At 40.3% G+C, this 23,729-nt stretch overlaps 1 protein-coding gene across 9 annotated transcripts in view; it reads right to left on the bottom strand.

The window, feature by feature from the left end:
* PDXK (pyridoxal kinase) overlaps positions 1-23,729 on the bottom strand; it is a 76,928-nt gene that overhangs the window by 9,347 nt on the left and 43,852 nt on the right. For all 9 annotated transcript variants that reach the window (XR_015697517.1, XR_015697519.1, XR_015697518.1 and 6 more), the window contains exons 3-10: positions 18,406-18,510; positions 11,873-11,956; positions 6,019-6,065; positions 4,753-4,838; positions 4,296-4,341; positions 2,389-2,500; positions 1,069-1,205; positions 134-200 (exon numbers count right to left, since the gene is read on the bottom strand). Coding sequence is in view for 2 of the 9 variants with exons in the window: in XM_087721718.1 (XP_087577844.1) it covers positions 134-200; positions 1,069-1,205; positions 2,389-2,500; positions 4,296-4,341; positions 4,753-4,838; positions 6,019-6,065; positions 11,873-11,956; positions 18,406-18,510 (684 nt within the window). In the remaining 7 variants the exon portion in view is untranslated. The remainder of the gene's footprint in view (positions 1-133; positions 201-1,068; positions 1,206-2,388; positions 2,501-4,295; positions 4,342-4,752; positions 4,839-6,018; positions 6,066-11,872; positions 11,957-18,405; positions 18,511-23,729) is intronic.

The following is a 23,729-nucleotide window of genomic DNA, read 5'->3' as shown; positions in this document are numbered from 1 at the left end:
TGACACTTTTTAGTAAATCTTCTAATAATAAATGAATATACTGTATGCAGAATCATATACTTACTAACTAACTAACTAACTAACTAACTAACTAACTAACTAACTATGCAGAATCATTGTGAAATTGACCTACCCTTTGCACTCTTGATGGTCCTTTGCAAAACATGTTGCATTGCTGAAACTGTCTTTTCACAGGCCATCTGCAATTGTAAAAAGGAAAAAGAAGTTTTACAATATTACCATTTCATTATTCTGACCACATTGAATATTGATTGATAGTTTAAATCATTATTTAAATTAGATAAGAAATACAAATCAAAGTGCACTAGAAAGAGTGCAGAAAAGAGCAACAAAGATGATTAGGGGACTGGAGACTAAAACATATAAAGAACGGTTGCAGGAACTGGGTATGTCTAGTTTAATAGAAAGAAGGACTAGGGAGACATGATAGCAGTGTTCCAATATCTCAGGGGTTGCCACAAAGAAGAGGGAGTCAAACTATTCTCCAAGGCACCTGAGGGTAGAACAAGAAGCAATGGGTGGAAACTAATCAAGGACTGAGGAGAAATTTCCTGACAGTTAGAACAAAGTGGAACGGCTTGCCTCCAGAAGTTGTGAATGCCCCAACACTGGAAGTCTTTAAGAAGATGTTGGATAGCCATTTGTCTGAAACGGTATAGGGTTTCCTGCCTAGGAGGGGGTTGGACTAGAAGAGTCCAAGGTCCCTTCCAACTCTGCTATTGTATTGTTTTACTTTTAAAACTGTTTCCCTATTTTAGAAATGCTGTCTTGACTGACATACCTGACAGAAGTTGGTTTGTTATGTTTTTTTCTTTGGTGGGTAAAATTATAGATTGTGGTTTAACATCAGGTCCAAGGATCATTTTTATTATGTTATCTCCTTTACAGATAAGGCTTCCACTTTATTTTAGATTTTTTTATGGCCACCCAGACTTTTACTAACCTAATATATAGCCTTATTTTGCATAATCTCTTGATCCTGCTGAGAATAGACAAATATTTTTTCTGTAATTGATACAAAGAAATAAAAAAAAAATCAATCCATACCTTAAAATTGTCTGGGTGTTTGTGAGTCCAAGCCAAGAGCATAGCAGCAAATAGGTCTCCTGTTCCAACAAAGACAGCATCTACTTTGGGAGATTCTATTCGGATCCTTTGTGTCACTATGGTGCCATCTGCTGTAGCTAATAAGGCATTATTACATGTTATTTATATTCTTTGTTATAGTATCATATAGAACAGTATATTTTAGCATGGCTTTGTCATACATTACAGTAAATCAGGGCCCAAATTTAGATGCACTGATAGTAAACAAGCTATGAACAATATTGGGTGCATGTTGCAATTTCATGGGAGCACAAGAAAAAACAAACAAAATATTGGACTTTGACACCAAACTGAATTGGGCTAGTGGACTTTGCAAAATTAAGGACCCCTGCTTCCCCAAATCTTTAGGCAAGTATACCTATCCTGAAGCCTCCCCTTTCAATGAAAACTTGGAATCTCTTGGAGAATGTGGAATGAAAAGTTTAGAAGTGAAATTAGTTACTTTCTGATGACTCAATTACACTTTTTGAATTGTGATAACATGCTCCAATGAGTCAACACATCTGAAAAATTGTTTCATTCAGTGGGATTTCCTTCATCCTGTAGAACATACAGCTACTTATGTTATGGAATTCTGTATAATTGGCATTTCAGATCCTGGGCAGCTTCTGCATGATGTGGGTGATGTATCTAACTCACATAAGTTCATTTATAAAGTGATTCAGCACCTGAACAGTTTGACTTCTTTTAGTAAATACTAAAGGTATACAATATAACCAGTTATTTTAAAAGGAGTGAGAACTAGGGAATGGAATGGTGAATCCCACCCATTTTAAACAAGTCAGCATTAAAAGAATGCAAACTGCTTATCAGAACATAAAATATTATTTTTTAAATCACCTAATATATATCTTGAATATAATTGGCATCACCACTATTAATGAAGAGGGCAAAGTTACAATCATCTCATGATCTATAGTCTTCCTTCATGTTTTAAATAAGATTATTTTATATAGCATTATTGCAACAATAAAGCAATGTTCTATTAAGCAGAAAATCACTGACTCATATTAAGTGATAGCTGCTCAAAAACAAACTCTATTTAATCCAAAAATCCATACTCTCAAGCGAGACAGGATTGCAGCTAAAATATTTATTTGTATGTTTCTGCAATTTATGCTTTATACATTTGAATAGTAACTGAAAACAAAGCATTACTTTTACTATGTATTAACAGAAATGGGAAAAATTGGGTAATTGTCATGCTACCTGTAAATGCTCTAACAATAGGAAAGACAATTGATTAAAAATAAAACGTACTTCTCCTTTGGCTTCCTAATGCAATCAGATAATCGTTTCCTGAGGGTGCCTGAAGGTCTGAGCTGGTGATTACAACCGTTTCTGGTCCCATATTGTGGAGCATATCCATTACCTTTCCAAATATATGAGAGAAAATATATTAGTATTAATGTGCGTTTGTGAGATGGTGAATATGCTTCTTGGGACATAAATTTCTAAACTGTATTCCTTTTTATATAAAATATAATACAAAGAAAAAAAATGTTTCACAGCTTCAGTTATTTAAAACTGTCCTTATCAGAGGTGAAATTGCTCTGGCAATAAACTGCTTCAGTGCATGCAGACATGCAAAAAAAAGTACACACAGACATGTATAAATCTCTTAGATCTGATTTATTCAGTCAGTAGATCTATGTCACTAACAGAAAGTAAGATATTTTTTGCAAGGAAACAGAAAAAGATGAGAATATCTGAACAAAAGAACACATGATGGCAAAATGCAACATCATTTTTCTTTTGAGAACCAACACTTCAGCTATGCTGATGTGAAAGTATTTTCTAGAATGACTTTAGGAAAGCAGCTGCAACTGAATTAATTAAAACTGGTTCTGGTTCTGGTTATAGTAATAGGAACTTGGAAGAAGAGGCAGAGATGGTAAGATTATGTCCTTCATATAAACTAGCCTGCAAAGCAATTGGGCTCACTTTATAGAATACGTAGAATTGTCTTTTCCAACTAATATCTTGTCACAAAATGAATGTTCATCTCCTAAAATTAACATGGAACATTAAAAGACTGAGATAACATTACAACAACCCTGTTTTATACTTGACTGAACCTTAGATTTTCCCATATCCTATAATATTGTATGAGAATAAACCAATATGTTAAGGAAAAATTTTCAATAGAAATTTTAATAGGTGGCCAAGCTAAAACTTAAACTTGTTAATTTGTAGGCTACTAAAGTTGGACCTTTCACTTCTGCAGCTAAAATAGTTAATTTGACATTTGGTAATATTGTCTTAGAATGAGAATTTCATTTTGACAGAATATAATTAGTAAAATTAATGTCAAAATATTTTACTGCAAGAATCAAATGCACTGCCTTTTATCCAGCTTACATATGTTGAAGCAATAACAACAGGATGGGACATCCAATGGTCACTGATATCAATGGCACTTCCACAGACATAAATGACAGGATTGTATCATGAAAATAATATCAATTTGTGTACTCTACAACATATAATACAACTGATTTTATTTTGATTTAGCACAGTCTTCTGCAACTTGGTCCCCATCAAACGACAGAGATTTCACCTCCCAACATTCTAAAAAGTGGTTATGATGGTTGATGCATTCTGGAAGATGAAGTCCATGTATTTTAAGAAAGGATAATACCAGGAAATGCGGAGTTCTTTCTGTATAATTTCATCAAGACATTCTCAACAATTAGCTTGAAAACAAAATATTCTACTTGTCACCTTTTCATGTGGCTGATACAATAATTTTGGAAGCCTTATATGTGGATTGTCAGAAATTTGAAGGATAAAATAATTATCAGGAACTAGGAGTCTTACTAGGAGCGCTAAAGGTGTGAAATTAATAGACATCCCAGAAAAAAATATAGATGTATTAACAGATTTCCTTAATGAAATGTTCTAGGATAAGTATCCTCTGTAGTAAAGTGGAATCTGTTTATCACAGAAACTCAAACATCATTACTACAAAATTGGCATAAACACCAGGGGCAGTACTACATAGCAGCTGGAGATGAAATCTGATATTCTCCATTTCATTTATTGCTGACAGATATCACAGTCACTTCTAATTTATAATTTTCTGCATAATCGGTAGTGGGATTTTAGTAGAAAAGAGATACAGCTCTCTCATCCTGAAGGAGAAGCCTGGCTTCCAACACACGTACCTCTATTGCTTCTTTTTCAGTATGTATCTTCCTGCCAGTAAGTAACCTAAAGTAAGGAAATTTAAGGGAAACTGGTAACACTGGTTTTCAAAATGCATTTTTGAAGAACAGTAAAATAATAATAGCTTTATTTTTATCTTAGCTCGAATGCAAGTAAGAGGATTAACAGTTTTACTGCATAAATGTATTTTTCAATTTCCTTCCCACATGATAGTTTTTTTTTAAAAACTACCCCCAAAATAAGAGAAAAATGTACTATGTCCTTTAAAGAGACACTAATTTACCATTTTTAAATCAACAACCAAGTTTATACATTTTTTAAAGTTTTAAAGATTTTTCAGAGGGCAAGAAAACTCCTAAGCCTATTTTCCTCTTCTTCGTCATCTTTTGTTGTTGCTATTCATTGCTGAACAATGAAAAGAATTACTTTGTTTGGAAAATTTGTAACAGCACTCACTCAGCTTCAAACTGATTTGGTGTTATTATATCTGCTACAGGTACCACATTATCCTTATACACTGGAAAGAGGTCCTTTGGAACATACTGTAAAACAAAGGAAGTTATAATAATTGTAGAAGGTTAGGCAGTTCATTCTAGGAAAGTGAAAAGGGTTAAAATACAAACACATCCAGGGACAGTTCCAATTAAATAACTGACTGAGACTAAGTAAAGTACCATATTTTTCGGAGTATAAGTTGCACCTTTTTCCCTCAAAAAATGAGGCTGAAAATTTGGGTGCATCTTATACACTGAATACAGCAATTTTGACCTCCTGAAACCCCGCCCCTTTACCAAAATGGCCGTGTATAGTCTTTAGGAGGCTCCCAGAGTGCTCCTGGGGGTGGGGAGGGCAAAAATGAGTAAAAAACAGGCCGATTTTTGCCCCTCCCAGCCTCCAGGAGCACTCTGGGAGCCTCCTAAAGACTATGCATGCCCTTTTTTGACAAAAAAAAAACAAAAAACGGGCCCATTCTCATGAAAAATGGGCCGGTTTTGGGAGGTCTGCAGAGTACAAAAACTTTTTTTTTAATTTGCCTCTTCAAAATCTTGGTGCTTCTTATACTCCGGTGCGTCTTATACTCCAAAAATACTGTATATTTAGAAAGTTTCCATGTGAAGGAATGTCAAAACAAATGTTGACAATCCCCAACATAAGGTTGTAATAGCTCCAAACTAGATGCAATACAGTCTCCTAATCTTCAGATATCTATGATTCAGCTCTTTCATGTATATTTGCAAAAAATGTATGAATTTCTATAGATATGAGGTATATAATAGCAATACTCTACATATTTCCACACATTAAAATGCAAAATTGTAAAAAGGTTAGAGTGGCATAGAGAAAATAACTTAAAATTCATTGACATGCCACTTCCAATAAATAGATTTTCATGGAAGCACTCATTATGCAGCCATGCTTCAAGCAGTTTCATTTTTCTGTCCATCATGAAAACTCAGGATTAGTTTTCTCTTCAAAAGCAGTTTAGTCTTAAGCAATGTTCTGCAGAAATAGAACATTCCTATGTATATTTTTCACTGAAAACTGACACTGCTGTGTTTAGAATAAGCATGGAAATACATGTGTGGTGGATTGTCCTAATAATTTCTGATGAATGTTGTAAGGTTTATTATGCCTAAAAAATACAATATGTTGGAACGTGTAGTTACTTTGACATAACACATTTGTTTATAAAAATGGGCCAAATTCATAATGGATACCAACCATACAGCCTTCCCCGCTCCATTTGTCACCCATCACAGGATCACACACTACAAAAGAAAGTTAAAACTTAATCATAAGAAGGGAACGCATAGTAGCATGTAAGATTGTTTTAAAATTAGTAACAATTAAAACAAAACACTGTCAGTCTTGTTTCAAATTTCAATACTACTTCCAGTAATGTTCAGAAATGGGATGTAAGAGATCTTCTATAATGACATATCACATTAAATGACATGATAGTGGTATTCCTTGCTTTAAAAATTGTTCCTGTCCTATGCAAAAAAGAGAAGTGGATCTCTGTAAAAGCAATACCAGAGCGCGGGGGGGGGGGGGGGAGGGGGGAGGAGAGAGAGAGAGAGAGAGAGAGAGAGAGAGAGAGAGGGAGAGGGAGAGAGAGGGAATGAATATGAATTTGTGGCAGAATCCAATCTGAGTTGATCACCGGGAGGTTTATTCTTCCACGCTTTTTGACGTGCTGGAGTCCATCCTCGCAGAACTTTTCCCTCTCCCAAAAGTGTGAATGATCATTTGTGCATTTTACATGAGTCCATAAGAAATCAATCAAAATCACAAGTAGTATGGCTACCTTAAAAAACTACAGAAACACTTCTCAAGCTCGGACCATTTAAGTGACCAGAACACCAGCAGGAACAGTCTAATGCCCTATAACAACTTTTCCCAGTCTAACAGCTGTTCATAGTTTTGAGCTTTTGTTCCCTGGCTAACGACAGTTGTAGGTAACTTAGCAGTCCATTATAACTGGAGGAAAATTGGTTGTGAAAGACTGTCTTAGGATGATAGAATGTGTTACTTCTTTAAAAGCAAAAAATAATAATTTGTTCCAACACAGCCTTACTTGAAAACTCAAAGACAGCAGGTAATAGCTACATGTGGTACAAGCTTCTCAATGAGTGCTATATTCAAATTATATTTACATTCTGGTACTGAATTGCCTCTTTAATATTAGAAGAAATAAGCCAATTTACGTAATAAATAGGTAGCTGACTCTTGTAACATCAGATAAGGTTATTGTCTTGCTTTCTGTTTTATATTCATGAGCAAAAAGCAGTTAAAAACAGAGAGTAATTTAACAGATTTATCTCAAGTTCCAGACAACATTACAAATCCAACTTAGTCTGTAGTGCTTTTGTGCCTTCTAATATTATTCATATATCTTTTTGAAGCCTATAGAGAGTTTTCAGGAAAGCTATTAATGTGATGGACATATATTGAATTATTAATTTAGAATTAATATTATAAGAATTATAAGGCCATCCCTCTCACAATTTTGTACTTTAGGCAGAGTACAAAAGAAAACTTAAAAAGAATAAATGCAATGGGGGGGGGCAACAGGGTCAAGGCTATCCAATTCTCGGAGTGCATGGTGGGATTGCAGTAATAGAGAAGGCACATAGCTTATAGATGATACTGCTTTAGAGAAGGGATCTGGGGCATGCCCATTCTCTGCACCTAGTGTGACATTCAGAGACCACAGGGTAGAAGCAGTGCTGCAAATAACCAGATCCTATGTCATGTAAGTCTTTATTGGATCCCGCAGAGGAAAACCTTCTGAGCGTAAAGACATTCTTCTCTTATATTATTACGAACTTTATCTATTTAAAAACTGCACTCAACCGCTTGGCGGTTCCAGAATGGCGCTCATCTTGTTGCTGAGTGAAGGAGTGTTTGTAGGTATGGATGGTTGAGAGAATGTTCCCACGTGTTTTTAAACTTAAATTTTTAAATTTTCCATTTTTATTCTGTATCATTGTATATTTTAATATTTTATTATTAGTGGGGTATGTGTGCGGAGAATGTCTGGTCGGTATGCATGAGGGAATTGAGAGTGCGGCCCGGAGCCCCCTCCACTGAGTGCAGAAGCAGAAGTGGATGGGGGCCCGGTTCAGCCTCTCGTCCCAGAGTGTATGATATGAATGGCCTGCTGGGGAGAACGGGGGCCGTGGGAGGGGAGGGGGGTCTACGGCTGCGGGGACGGGCCGGAGCATCCCGGTCATAGTTGGGAGAGGCAGGCACAATGGGAGTTTCAGGGCGGGCCATTACCGGGGAAGGTGGGCTCACTATGTCACAGGGATCCCTCATTCCGGTCCTGAAAACTCAGCCCTAGGACCAGGTGGCAAGAGATGCCAGGGCCCTGGCCTCAGGTTGCTGCTGCTAAATGCCAGGTCTGTAATTCAGAAAGCTCCCCTCGTCCGGGACTTAATATTAGACGAGGGGGCAGACCTGGCATGTATTACTGAGACCTGGCTGGGCCATGAGGGAGGAGTCCCCCTCTCAGAAATGTGCCCAGAAGGATTTCAGGTGCTGCACCAACCACGACACCAGAGGTGTGGGGGAGTGGCTGTTGTCATCCGAAAATCATTAGCACCTTGCAGGATCCCTGCTCCAGAGACTGTCGGGTGTGAGTCCCTGCTGGTGAAGCTGGACCTTGGGGGCCAAGTGGCCTTGTTGTTAACGTACCTACCTCCCAGCTGCATAGCAACAACCCTGCCTTTGCTCCTGGAGTCAGTAGCCGGTTTGGCGGTTGAGTTCCCCAGACTTATAGTACTGGGGGACTTTAACCTGCCATCTCTCAGCAAACGCTCTGACGGGGCGCAGGAGTTCATGGCTTCCATGACAGCCATGGGCTTGACCCAGGTAATTCAGGGTCTGACTCATACAGCAGGACACACTCTTGACCTTGTGTTTCTCTCAGAGCAGTGGAGAGGTGATCTGGAATTGAAAGGCATAAAGACCTTGCCCTTGTCATGGTCAGATCACTTCCTACTGAGGCTTGATTTTCTGAAACTACTCCCCCACTGCAGGGAGGGGGAACCGATTAAATGGTTCCGCCCCAGGCGCCTGATGGATCCTTTGAGATTTCTGATGGAGCTTGGGGAATTACCTGACTCCCTTGCCCACAGTCCGATGGAGTCTGGGGCTCTGGATCGGATTGTGCCTTTGCGGCCTCTCATTGCGGCAGTGGATCCAGGAGGGTCCCTTGGTTTACCGAGGAACTCCGGGAGATGAAGCGCCAAAAGAAACGCCTAGAGCGACGCTGGAGGGCCAGTAAATCCGAATCTGACCGAACACAATTAAGAGCCTTCATTAGGACTTATCTAGTGGCGATTCGGGCGGCTAAATGTTCGCATTTCTCCGCTCTCATTGGGTCCTCAGAATCATGCCCGGCCGCCCTGTTTAGGAGGGATGCAGGCAAACCCTTGCAGGGAAGAGTCGAGGAATTTGTTCAGTTTCTGTCGGACAAAGTTGCTCAGATTTGGTCGGACCTGGACTCCACTTGGACAGTACCTGCTGAGATGCCGAGAGTGGGCCTTGATCAGATTTCCTGGAGTGAGTTCCAGCTCGCTACTCCTGAGGAAATGGACAAGGCCATGGGAGCTGTAAGTACCTCCACCTGTGTACTGGACCCGTGTCCCTCCTGGCTGGTTTCGACCAGCAGGGAGGTCACACGAGGCTGGCTCCAGAGGATTGTTAATACCTCTCTTCAGGAGGGATCTTTCCCGCTGCCCCTAAAGGACGCGGTGGTGAGACCCCTCCTTAAGAAGCCTTCTCTGGACCCAGCTATTCTTAACAACTATCGTCCAGTGTCCAACCTCCCCTTTGTTGGGAAGGTTGTCGAGAAGGTGGTGGCCTGTCAGCTCCGACGGACCTTGGATGAAGCTGATTATCTAGATCCCTTTCAGTCGGGCTTCAGGCTTGGTTACTCCACGGAAACTGCTTTGGTCGGGCTGACCGATGATCTCTAGTGGGCCAGGGATAGAGGACATTCCTCTATCCTGGTGCTTCTTGACCTCTCAGCGGCCTTCGATACCATCGACCATGGTATCCTTCTGCGACGACTGGGGGAGGTGGGAGTGGGAGGCACCATGTTACGGTGGTTCTCCTCTTACCTCTCAGATAGGTCGCAGTCGGTGTTGGTTGGTGGACAGAGGTCAACCCCTAGGCCCCTAAAATACAGGGTGCCTCAGGGCTCGGTCCTGTCCCCCGTCCTATTTAACATCTACATGAAGCCACTGGGTGAGATCATTCATCAGCACGGGATCAAATATCATCAATATGCCGATGATACCCAGTTGTATCTGTCCGTCCCGTGCCAACTCAGCGAAGTGGTAGAAGTGATGTGCCAGTGCCTGGAGGCTGTTAGGGTCTGGATGGGAGTAAACAAGCTGGCACTCAATCCCGACAAGACCGAGTGGCTGTTGATGTTGCCCCCCAAGAATGGACCAGATATTCCATCTCTTAGCCTGGGGGGCGAAACCCTTCGCCCCTCAGAGAGGGTCTGCAACTTGGGTGTCCTCCTGGATCCTCAGCTGACATTAGAATACTATCTGTCGGCTGTGACCAGGGGGGCTTTTGCCCAGGTTCACCTGGTGCTCCAGTTGCGGCCCTACCTGGACCGGGAGGCACTTCAAATCGTCACTCATGCTCTCGTCACCTCTAGGCTTGATTACTGTAATGCGCTATACTTGGGGCTGCCCCTGAAGAGTGTTCGGAGACGACAATTGGTCCAGAATGCAGCCGCGCGAGCGACATCGGGTGTACCTAGGTACACCCATGTTACACCTATCCTCCGCGAGCTGCACTGGTTTCCCATCGGTCTCCGAATGCGCTTCAAGTTGCTGGTCGTTACCTTTAAAGCCCTACATGGCTTAGGACCTAGATACCTACGGGACCGCCTCCTGCCACATACCTCCCAACGACCTATAAGATCCCACAGACTACTCGGGGGAGGTCTTTCTCTGTAGCTGCTCCGGCCCTGTGGAATGATCTCCCCGCAGAGATCCGGACCCTTCCCACCCTCTCGGCCTTCCGTAAGGCCACTAAAACCTGGCTGTTCCGGCAGGCCTGGGGCTGTTGACCCCAAAATATGGTCCAGCCCCACTTGGAATGGAGTGCACGGTGTGTTTTTAAGTCTATCTTTTCTTTTTTTTCTATGCCTTTTGATTTATTTGTATTGTGAGCCGCCCAGAGTCCTACGGGATTGGGCGGCATACAAGTGTTATTAAACTTTGAAACTTTGAAACTATAGATAATAACAAGTATCTTGAATGGCACCCAAATATCTATTGAGAACCAATGATGTAATGTGGGCAGAGCAAGGCACAGCTATTGCTACCAGTACCAACAAATTCTGGAGCATTTGCAGTTTCTGGTTGATCTTCAAGAGCAGTCCATGAGAGCACATTGCAACATCCAATCAAGTGATGACTAAGACAAGAGTCACCATAAAATGGGTCTCCTGATCCAGAAATTCAATTGGCAAAAAATATGGAGTTGTTATTTAAAGACCCTCTGAGTTGCAGTTGCCACTTGTTCCTCAAATAGGAGCCATGAATCCAGGAGGATCCCAAATTGCAAACTGGCTCTGATTGATGGAGTGCAATCTTGCCTGGCAACAAAGGAGGGAGAATCTCCAGAGCTGGATTAACCAGTTCTGCCAAATTATCCAGTTCCACTGGATTCAGGAATGGCTTCTTGAAGAGACGCTGGACTACCATTTTCTTCAAAGTCTATGGAATCATATTTTGAAGGCATTTTAAGTGAATGTGTTTTTTGAACTGTAATTGAAATGTGTATGAACTTTAATTAATAAGTACAATTTTCCTTTATCTCCAAACTAAGTTGTAAGTCAAGATGACGATACCAATTTCTTATAACATAAACACCGCTAAAAAATCTCAGATTGAGGAATCTCCAATAGTATATAATGAATAGCAGCCTTCCTGAACCTAGTGCTCTCCAAGGCTGTTAGTCATCAGTATCTATCATTTCAGGTTGGCAGGTTAAGCCTGGGATGGGTGACATAAAATGAATTGCTTATGTATCAAAAACTTACCATATACCAGATTGGAGTTCTGTTGCTTCAGCTCTTGAATAATATCAACCACCATTGCAAGGAATGATTTATCCCGGGTATAGCCTTTGATAAATTGAGAAAGGAAAATTATGATTATATAATCATAGCTTTGTTTCTATGTGGATACCACAATTGGTATATTATACCGAGCCGAGGTGGCGCAGTGGTTAGGGTGCAGTACTGCAGGCCACTTCAGCTGACTGTTATCTGCAGTTCAACGGTTATAATCTCACCGGCTCAAGGTTGACTCAGCCTTGCATCCTTCCGAGGTGGGTGAAATGAGGACCCAGACTGTGGGGGCAATATGCTGACTCTGTAAACCTCTTAGAGAGGCCTGAAAGCCCTATGAAGTGGTATATAAGTCTTTAAAAAAATAAAACAAATTGAATTTTAAAACAAAAAAAATAACTTATTTTAAATTTGTAACTGTATTGAAGAAAGTTGGAAGTTTCTCTTTTTCTATTGCTTTTCGATTTTCTTTTATTCCTTTGCACTTCTCTTCCTCTATTTTTCCCTTCTCTTTTTATTCCTTACATTTTATATTTTGTAGAAATTGAAGGGTGTATAACTTTCAATATATATTACGTAGGATTTGTAATAGTATGACAAACTGTTGTCTGTGTCCACAGTAAACATCTCAATGATTGATCCTTTATGAAACATCGTAAACTTTCTGAGATTTGGGGAAACTATTGCCTGGCTTTAGTTTAGCAATGCTTTGATTTGTCCTATAGTTGTATTTGACAAGCCTTCTGTGCAATGTTGTTCCTACTTCTAGATTAATAAACTAACGTGTGGTGTGTGTGTGTGTGTGTGTGTGTTCATAACAAGTCTCCCATGTACATTTTTTTTTGGTGGAAAGCCAATACAGTCTTATGCCCCAAGGAGCAGAATAGCCTTTTGGCCAGCTTATGTATGGATTAGCTGAATCATGCTGATTTCTTTGTTTGTGTGAATAATATAGTGCCAGCGATAATATATTTATTTTTAGCTTGATTCACCCAGTTAGTCCAGGTGTGGAAAATAGAAAATTTACCAAAGGCAAAGATGTCTGGCTTTCACCAAAAAAAACAAGGTGTTTTTTTCTCAGTTCAAAAACCAAGGTGCTCTTAATTATTTATGTGTGATTTTTATATCTGCTTCCTTTCCATTGTTAAACAAATCAGTTAACCTTTTTCTTAAAAAAATAGACAACTGTAAACAAATGGTAAAGACAAGACATTTAAAATAGGGACTAATATATATGAACCCAGCGTTTAGATTTTGACAGTGCAATGTTTCTCAGCCATTACACAATTAGTCCTCGAGTTATGAATGTAATAGAACCTGTCAATTACATTTGTAACCCGAAGATTCATAGGAAACACATAATTTGACCACAATCACTCCAAGCTTTCACCCACACAATTACTATTCAAATGTGTGTGTCATTAAGTGCACCTGACGAATCTCAGGGTGGGAAAGGCCATGGGGGGGGGGGGCTAGTGATAGAACAAGGCACCTGCTCAAGACCACCCAAGACCTCCCCCAACCCACTGAGATAGCTCATGCTGTTCACGTTTGCTTCCCCTCACCCCTACTGAGACACCAAGACTCACTTACCTTGCAAAGATCTAGTGAGCTGTCTCCTCTCCAGCCTCTCTGTTGCAGTTTCTTTACCTGCTCCTACTGCTCCAAAAGCGAAGCAGTGAGAGCAGAGGGAGTACAGGACAAGCGTGCCCTGCTCGGCTTCTCTGATTCACTGAGGCTGCCTGCCACTTCTGGAGCGGCAGGCAGCCTCCTTGAGTCTCTTCCAAAGGTTTCCAGTCATGGTGTGGAAAAGCATTTACACACCAATGGGAGACCTTGGGGTAGCGAAATTGTCTTGCTTCAAGCCTCCCATTGGCATGCACATACTTTTCGCGCACAGACTGGAAGCTTCTGGGTGCCTTTATCTCACAGGCCTTCAGGAACCCTTTCTCTGCAAAAGCGGATGGGTGCCTGAAGTCGTGTGAGATCATGGCCCCAGAAACTTCCAGTCTCCAGGAGAAAATGCTTGAGTGCCGATGGGGTACTTTGAGGTGCCAAAAATATAATTTTGCTGCCCCAAAGCCACCTGTTGGCATCCCAATGCTTTTCCACATTGAGAATGGAAACCTTTGGAGGAGACTTACTGCTGCTGCCCGATGCTCCAGAAGTGGCAGGCAGCCTCAGTGAGTCAGAGAAATCAAGCACGTTTGTTCTGCTCTCCCTGCTCCACTTTTGGAGCGCTGGGAGCACACAAAGAAACCATGGCAGAGAGACTGGAGAGGAGAAAGCTCACTAGATCTTCACAAGATAAATGATAAATGAGTCTCCATAGGCTTGCCTATGGAAGCCCGGCGGAGGGAGGGAGGAATAGGTGAATGCTGCAGTGCCTCTGTGGTCGTTTGTAAGGGTAAATGACTGCCATGGTGCTGAACATTTGTAACCTCTGGACTGTGTCATAAGTACTTTGGGGTGTGTGTGGGGGTGTTATATCGCAACTTTGCACGGTTGCTAAGTGAATTGTCGTAACTTGGGAATTACCTGTAGTTTGTAAATCATGGTTTATGACTTACTAGATTATGCTAGAGTGTACTAACCTAGTACTATATAGAATCTGAATCTTTTCAATCTTATTCTCCACTTAAGCTTTACAGAATAGAATTAAGGATTTAATGTATGTAGTCACTTATAGCATATTCAACGGTGACTCTAAAAGCTGGATTAAATATATTGATAATGACCTACCTAGTATTAAATTCTGCTAACCACAATGAGACATACTGCAAGGTAAAGAGTGGCGCTGCAAATTCAGGAAAGGGATGGAAAAACAAGTCTGCCTTTTTTGAATGAGATCCAGCTTTTCAAGCCCCCTCTGTGCACCATGGTTGCCTTTCCAGGATCAGAGACAGAAAAATAAGAACACCAGGGATATGCTTAGAGAAGCTGTAAATTAATAGGATTGAAAGTCCTCCTCTGTCCTGGAAAAGAGGGGTAATTCATCATATTTGTATTGTACAGGCTGTTTTCTTCCAAATGGCAATCTTTCAAATGGAAGTGATTAAGAAAAAAAGGTCTTCTTTTTTTCACTCTACCAGAACTTTGGGAATCTTCTTTTGGATTCTTCCCCTACCCTTTTAGTGGTAAGATTGTTTTACCCTTGTTCTGAATAAAGTAGATGTGACCAGCTTTTTCTGCCTTAGCTAAATTAAACACAAATGTTGCATTAAACCAAAGCATATATAGCAGGATGACCTTTATACCTTTTACTTATAGTTAACTATTGCTTTGAGTTTAGTTAACATGGCTAGTGATAATCTTTGAGAGTTTAGGATTGTGGCTAATTATTTACCCACAAATTTTCCCACTATCAACCAATATGTTTTACTTTGTTTTCAGATAAAGTCCATGATACTTGTGTATACAATGAACCAATACAGAAACACACGACAAATTATCCATGGCTATATTGGGAAAATATATTAAAATAGATTCCTCTTTAATTCAAATTAAGTATGCATCTACAAAATACATTATAAGAAAGACTGGTGAGAACTACAATACAATTTACTATATGAAATAGGGAGAAGTGGCTATTCTTTATTTTTATAAAAAGATTTTATTTTTATTCTATTTGTATTAGATAAGATACAAGGAACATATTTAAAATATTGTGCACTGTGCAGCCTTCATTTTCAATTTACCAGCCTAAGAGCTGATAATGCGAGGCAAAATCTGAACAATCATAATGAATAGTGGTTGTTTCAGTATGTACATAATACAATCAAGGAAAAAAGGAAAAGAGTTGTAGGCTAGTAGCATTTCATGATTCCAATAATATATTCCTTTCAGTATTGTACATGAATAAATATGCAAATATTCTATAGCTTTGGTTTTTTGCTGTGTCAATGTTGTGATTCTGAGCGGAAGACAACTAATCTAGAGAAGGGCAACATTAGAGGTAAGATGGTGGAGGAACAAACTGGTTGAAGTGAGCAATGCAAGTTCTTGCTAGATATTTGCCTGGAGTTCCAGTTTCTAGCTTGAAGTCAAAGCCTTCCTGAACTATTTTTGTTTTGGGAAGTGTAAACTTCATCTAGAAGCAAAGGTGAATAATTTCCAGGTCCCAAAACCCACAACCACTCTCCTTGCTAGGTCTGAGCTAAAAACTATTATTTCCCATTCAGACCCCCACAAACTCCTGACACTGGGAAAGAACCTAGACCAATGATGGTGAACCTTTATGTCCCACACCCACAATGCAATGTGCTCCCCCACCTACACATGCACACACAACCCCCCATGCATGCATGCTTGAACCCCCCCCCCACTGAGGGGGGAGTTTTACTGGAGCCTCCGGGAGGGCGAAAATGGCCTCCCCTGGGCTCCGAAACCTCTTCGGAGGCCAGAAATGCACTCTGTTTTTGGCACCAGGAGGCTTCAGGGAGGGCTCCGGAGCCCGTGGGAGGCCATTTTCGATCTCCCAGAGGCTTGAGGAAAGTTTCTGAAGCTTGGGGAGGGCAAAAAATGGAACTTCCGGGCCTATAGGAAGTTCAGAAATGGACTGTTTCTGGCTTCTGGAGGGCCCCTGAGGTCCGGGGGAGGCTATTTTCGGCTCGAGGAAAACCTCCGGAGCCTGGGGAGGGTGAAAAAGCGGGCCTTCTGGAACTTCCATTTTTAGCCCTCCCCAAGCTCCGGAGGCGAAAGTGGCCTCCCCCGGCCTTCCAGAGAGGCATAAAATCAGCTGACTGACACACACATGTGTGCTGGAGCTGACATAGTGCAATGGCTCACCTGCCCACAGAATTGGCTCCACGTGCCACCTGTGACACACATGCCATAGGTTCAACATCACGGATCTAGACGATATCACTTGGTCAATTAAGGATCCAGTTCCATAGGTCAGGTCCATAACTAAGTATCATTAGCATATTGATATCTGATCTCATACTGACTAATTATCTCACTGTGTGATTTCATGTAAATGTTAAATAAGAGCACTAGAACCTGGGGACCACCATAATGGAAGGATGTTGGGCTGGATCATCTCCCCCCACCCAAATTATGGAATAGCTATAGCCATGAAGGAAGGACAGGAATCAATGTAACGTTGTACCTCTATTTTTAAGTGTTGAAATCAGTCTAGAAATACACTATGATTTATGGTAATGAAAGCTAGGGTGGATGCACTATTTTTATCCCAGTCCCACCAGAATTAATGTACAAGTGCAATAAGTTCATATGGATGCAATTACATATCTGTTCTGCGATACATATATTGAGTTCACTTAAGAACTCAATATAGGTATTGAATATACATTGAGGATATATTATATTAACTGAACCTAAGTATTAATTTTTGAATTGTTTTGCTTCATTAAGATCATCTACCAAAACAATCCAATTGCACATAGTAACCAAAAAATAAAGGCTATTTTCAAATTGTCCTGAAATGATACATATTTTCAAGAAAGTCAAATCAACAATTGGTGGTAAAAAATCTTGATAAAATTAAAAAACATGTAACTTTGTAAGGTAGGGTATTCTTTAAATTTTATTAAGGTAGGGAAATTCTTAAATGCTAAAGAACCTTCTGTGGCTCTTCCCTATACTGTGGGACTCTAATGCTTATCAGCCCCAGCCAGTGGTGTATTAACCATTAAGCAGACTAAGCACGTGCTTAGAGCACCAGGCCCAAGGGGGCATCACAAAGTTGAGAAAGAAAAAACCCCCAATAAAGCTAGGGGGGGGGGGGCACCAAGATTTGTCAATGCTTAGGGCTCCAGAGAGCTTCATTCCACCACTGACCCCTGGTAGAGAGTTGTTGTATTTGGAAAGCTTAAGAAATTCTTTAGCTGGCTAGCTACAGGAAATAAAAACAGTCACCTTGCAAAATTCCTGTGCAGTTATTCTTATATTTTGCTCACTTACATTTTCCTCAAGGAAAATAACAGAAACATCTCCTAAATAAAAGGTTTGTTTATACTGAAAATTCATTTCTACCACAGAAAACAGGGCAGTCTCATTCATTTATATCCAAAAATGTCATGGAAACCAAAGAAGGAAAAAATGTCAATTGTGCAATGCCCTTCATGGCAATCTTTATGGGTTATGGATCCAGACTCACATAATTACATTTTCCTGTTATCTATACGTTTAAAAACATCCTTTATCTTGTAGAAGTTACATAAATCAATATATAAATCAGCTTAATCTAGCAAGTTTCAACTAGTCAGTACAGAAAGGAACATGAATAAAAAGGAAATTAAAAACTATTGTACTTTTTGCAAGGAGGTAAAATCAGATTAACGATCCATAGAGAGAAAGTGTACCGTTACAGTTATTTATGATCATGCACTTCCTCCCTAGATAAGGGACCCTTTTGCTTTTATCCCACTTAAATGTTAATGTATAATAAGGTTGATCAATTTTATTCCGGTTGAAATCTTTCTAATTTTTTATTCATTGTAACTAAATTGTTACAAAAAACAAAGCAGTAGATACTTTACCAGTAAGTACATAGTCGTAATGATTCACATTGTTCAGTTTCAGTCCTTCATACAGTTCGTGAAGTTCATTTGAATTTAATACATGTCCCTTCCAATGATTATAACCTGAACAAAGAATGAAAACAGAAATTTGGTGCTGTTATATGGCATTTGGGTTAATGGACCTCATTTAAAGATAACAAGTGGAAATGAAAGTAAGAATGGCCACTCAGCAATACATATGATATAGTTTGAACACTTCAAATAAAGCTTCAAATTGCATTAGTACTGTTATACTAAAAATAACAATAATGCCTGGGGGAAAATAAAAAACTAAATAGTTTAACCATCGGAGCTGGGAGAGGGAAAACTGGGCTTTTAATGCTGGGGAAAATGTTACTTAACATTTGGGCCACTCAATTAAAGGTGCATCTAGAGACCACACAAGGACATTATACAAATCATGAATTATCTACCCCAGTTTTACACCATGAGACAAAGATCAACCTTTAGATTTTAACATTAACAAACACTAGAAAACCTGGGACTGGTTGAATCATTATTTCAGAGATATTTCCTTACCAGATTCTTCCATGTCTTTAACAGTGGGACAGCTTCTAATGTACTTGAAAAGTTCTTAGAAATTCAGGGGGATACTGTATTTAGAAGTGTATCTGCTTTAAAAGTAGCCCATATTGTACTGTACGGTGCAGTTTTATACATTTTATAATATTATAAATGTTTATGTCATAAAATGCTTTATGATAATTTTATATCATAACATTTAATAAAATTTGCCAAATTTCCATTCCACAGGAGTCATGGTCCTGTATTTCAGACACATTCTAAACATTAACCCATTTGAAGTATCTTGATTCAAAAGGTTTTGCCCTGCGATGCACCATTTTGCCCACATAAGGTTACATGTACAGACAGTTTTAAGTAATGTATAAATGTTTAAACATTAACAAAGGGTCCAAGAATATTCCTTCTTGGATAATAGTCTGAGAAGTTTTATATCCAAATATATTTTATTCTTTATGCTGTTTCTCTCTTCCCCTCAAAATATTAACAGAACCCACAATGGTCTGGGAATCAGTGTCTCCACTACATAATTGACAGTCAGGCTGAAACTAACTTAATCAACCAAAATTAGCAAACTTCCTCAAATAAGTTTATTTATTTATTTATTTATTTAATTTATTTGTCTTGTATGCCGCCCACTCCCGGAGGACTCCGGGCGGCTCACAAAAGACAAGGGAAAGAGGGGAACGAGACAAAGACAACATATTAAAAACAAAACCAACATTCACAATTTCCATGGAGGTAGATGCTTCTCAGCTTCCCCCCAGCCTGCTGGAACAGCCAGGACTTGGTGGCTTTGCGGAAGGCCGGGAGGGTAGTAAGGGTCCGGATCTCAACAGGGAGCTCATTCCAGAGGGCCGGAGCTGCAACAGAGAAGGCCCTCCCCCGGGGAGTCGCCAGCCGACATTGGCTGGCAGATGGAATCCGGAGGAGACCTAACCTGTGCGATCTAATTGGTCTGAGAGAGGTAATCGGCAGGAGGCGGTCTCTCAGGTACCCAGGTCCGATGCCATGTAGGGCTTTATAAGTAGCGACCAGCACCTTGAAGCGGATTCGGAGACTAATAGGTAGCCAGTGCAGCTCGCAGAGGATAGGTGTAACGTGGGTGTATCTTGGTGCACCCACAATCGCTCGCGCGGCTGCATTCTGGACTAATTTGAGTCTTCGAACACTCTTCAAGGGCAGCCCCATGTAGAGTGCATTACAATAATCCAGTCTTGAGGTCCCAAGGGCGTGAGTGACTGTCTGAAGGGCCTCCCGATCCAGGTAGGGTCGCAATTGGTGCACCAGGCGGACCTGGGCAAAGGTCCCCCTGGTCACAGCCGACAGATGGTGTTCTAGAGTCAGCTGTGGGTCCAGGAGGACTCCCAAATTGCGAACCCTCTCTGAGGGGCGTATAATTTCGCCCCCCAGCCTGAGAGATGGAACAGTTAGACAATCTTTGGGAGGGAACATCAGAAGCCACTCGGTCTTGTCTGGATTGAGTGCCAACTTGTTTGCTCCCATCCAAACTCTAACAGCCTCCAGGCACTGGCACATCACTTCTACTGCTTCGCTGAGTTGGCACGGGGCAGACAGATATAGCTGCGTATCGTCTGCATATTGGTGATACTTAATCCCGTGCCGGCGTATGATCTCACCCAGCGGCTTCATGTAGATGTTAAATAGGAGGGGGGACAGGACCGAACCCTGCGGCACCCCATACTTGAGGGGCCTTGGGGTCGATCTCTGCCCTCCGACCAACACCGACTGCGACCTGTCCGAGAGGTAGGAGGAGAACCACCGCAAAACGGTGCCTCCCACCCCCACCTCTCGCAACCGTCGCAGAAGGATACCATGGTCGATGGTATCGAAGGCCGCTGAGAGGTCAAGAAGCACAAGGATAGAGAGGTAACCCCTATCCCTGGCCCGCCAGAGATCATCGATCAGCGCGACCAAAGCAGTTTCCGTGCTGTAACCAGGCCTGAAAACCGACTGAAAAGAGTCTAGATAATCGGCTTCATCCAAGGACCGTCGGAGTTGTGAGGCCAGTTACCCAGACCTAATCCACATATTAAAGGATAAGGTCTGCAAACACAGTTAATTAAATTAGGTCTCTCAGAGCCACTGCATGTTCACAATAATAACATACCTACGCACACATACCTCAAATGTCACCCTAGATAGAATCAGCATGTGACACCCCAGACAAGCTCCCCCTATAAAAATCTGGTACTGTACCAAGCAAACGGTTTTGCTTTTAGGAATAAACATTTCTTCTTTCCTCATAGCTGTCTGGATCTCCTTTTTATTTATTCTTGAGAAGGAACCCCAAATTATTCTTCTGACAAACGGGTAAGGGCTATCACATTTTTTGTTTGAGATACAGAATGTACCTGCACCCTGTGCTTTTGAGGTACCTGGATTCAAAAATTGTTCCTCTGTGATGCACTGTTTCACCCAATTAAAGATTATACGCAGATAGACATGAGAGTTTGAGTAGTGCATTGGTTAAAAAAATCTTACAGAAAGAAAGCCCACTTTTGTGGTGAAGGAGCCCTGCTTGTATTTTGGAGTGTTGCTGGATGGAAGCTTTCACCACTACTGATATGCTAACTCCACATACGATCACTCCTTTTATAGTGAGTGCACACGGATCAGATGAGTTCAGTAAATCTTTTTTTGATGCTGTAGCCTGTGAAATAGTTTGATGCATTTCAACCCAGTACCACTGCTAATATTGTTGAGTAATAATGGCCGGAAATTGATTGGTTTGTAGGTGATGATCCATTACTTTCTCTCCCAATGTATTTATTTTTGCAGATGAAAATAAATCAATGTTAATATTCTGTTAACACTATTATACTTTGGAATTTTTAAAAAAATGGAATTTGAAGGTCTGCTATATTCCAAAACTGAAAGTATAAGAAAGGGTTTTTCAAGTTTTATGAGGCACAAAATCCATCAGCTTATAATAATTATTCGCCATAGCTTTTGAACCAAATTCAATCACCAGATTTCTCTGACCTCTTCTTATTAAAGTGTTTGCATTTCAGGTCGTGACAGTACAAAAGTTCAAAGATGCACACATCAGTTGTGCCAAGAATACTTATGAATAAACATTGGGAGGGAAGGAGGAAATGCTCCAAGGCATTCAAGGACACAGTACAGTATCATAGTGTGAACAACAGAAAGCATTGGGTAAGCAAGAAGTGGGTCAACACACAAATATTTTATCTGTGGAAACTTTCAAAATTCTACTCTTACCCCTCAGGAAAGATAAATTAATCCTTTGCATTTTACTTACATTTTCCTTAATTTAGTGTGGACTTTGAAGTTTTGCTTAATAAACAACAGAAGTAGCTTGCATTTACTTTTACATTTTCAGTTCAAGCAGACAGTCCAGAAAATACTTTGGCTAAACTACTCTAAAAGGTAAAGTCAGAGAAAAATTTCAATTAATAGCAATAGCAATAGCAGTAGACTTATATACCGCTTCATAGGCCTTTCAGGCCTCTCTAAGCGGTTTACAGAGAGTCAGCATATTGCCCCCAACAATCTGGGTCCTCATTTTACCCACCTCGGAAGGATGGAAGGCTGAGTCAACCCTGAGCCGGTGAGATTTGAACCGCTGACCTGCTGATCTAGCAGTAGCCTGCAGTGCTGCATTTAACCACTGCGCCACCTTGGCTCTTACTTAAGAAGAGCTTTTATGGTATAGTTGTATAAGCCTGATCAAGGTCAATTTATTGTGCTCTTATATAACAATTTAGGTAAGAAAAATACACAAAGACTGTACTTGACAAATTAAAATAAAAAAGACAGTCTGAATAAAAATGTTTTCATAGGTGACAAAAAGACAACTAAAATGGAGCTTCCCCCACTTATATTAGTAAAATTGCCTTACTATGATGCACATTCCCTCAACTTTACTTTCACCTGATCTACAGTTGCCTACAAAAATTTACATACAAATGGTATGTTTCAGTGAATTTCTAAGCAGAAGCTCACCTAACTTCTAAATGGTACTTTGCTTATTCAACTTATGTTACATTTCTAGTTATTTTTACATCTATCTCCGAAACATTGTCTTAAGACATATAAGTTTAACCCTGGAGTTCCCTCCTGATCCTCAGAGATTTCAATCAGTTAATTGTGAGAGATGCAGAGGAGATGGGATGCTGTATGCCCAACTTCTCGTCTTAGTCTTGTTTCTCTTTAAAAGATTAAACCTTTTATTTTAGGAGATTGAATACCTGTAGTCCTTGATTTATGACCACAATTGAGCCCAGAATTTATGTTGCTAAGTGAGACATTTGTTAAGTGAGTTTTGTTCCATTAATGTCTTTCCTTGCCATATTTGTGAAGTGAATCACTGCAGTTGTTAAATTAGTAATACAGCTGTTAAGTGAATCCTATTGTCAATTCCCCATTGACTTTGCTCGTCAGAAGGTTGAAAAAGGGGATCACATAACCCCAGGATACTGCAATCGTCATAAATGTGAACCAGGTGTTAAGCATCTGAACTTAAATTACATGAAAATGGGGATACCGCATTGACCATAAGTGTAAAAAATGGTTGTAAGTCATTTTTTCAGTGCTGTTATAACTTCAAATGGTCACTAAATGAACTGTTGTAAGTCAAAGACTACCTGTAACCTCTTCTTCAGCACACAGCCTAGAAAAAACATCTCTCCCTGATAACATGTAGATTCAAAGACTTGCAAAAGGTTAGCAAGCATACTACTGTTCACAGCAGCAAACATGGGTTATAATTGTAA

Source organism: Thamnophis sirtalis, unplaced genomic scaffold, assembly GCF_051295495.1.
Source record: "Thamnophis sirtalis isolate CommonGarterSnake01/CBP01778 unplaced genomic scaffold, rThaSir2_p1.2 scaffold_8, whole genome shotgun sequence".
NCBI classification, from domain to species: Eukaryota; Metazoa; Chordata; class Lepidosauria; order Squamata; family Natricidae; genus Thamnophis; species Thamnophis sirtalis.
The sequence above is the reverse complement of the archived record's forward strand: the minus strand, read 5'-3'. Positions and strand labels throughout refer to the sequence as shown.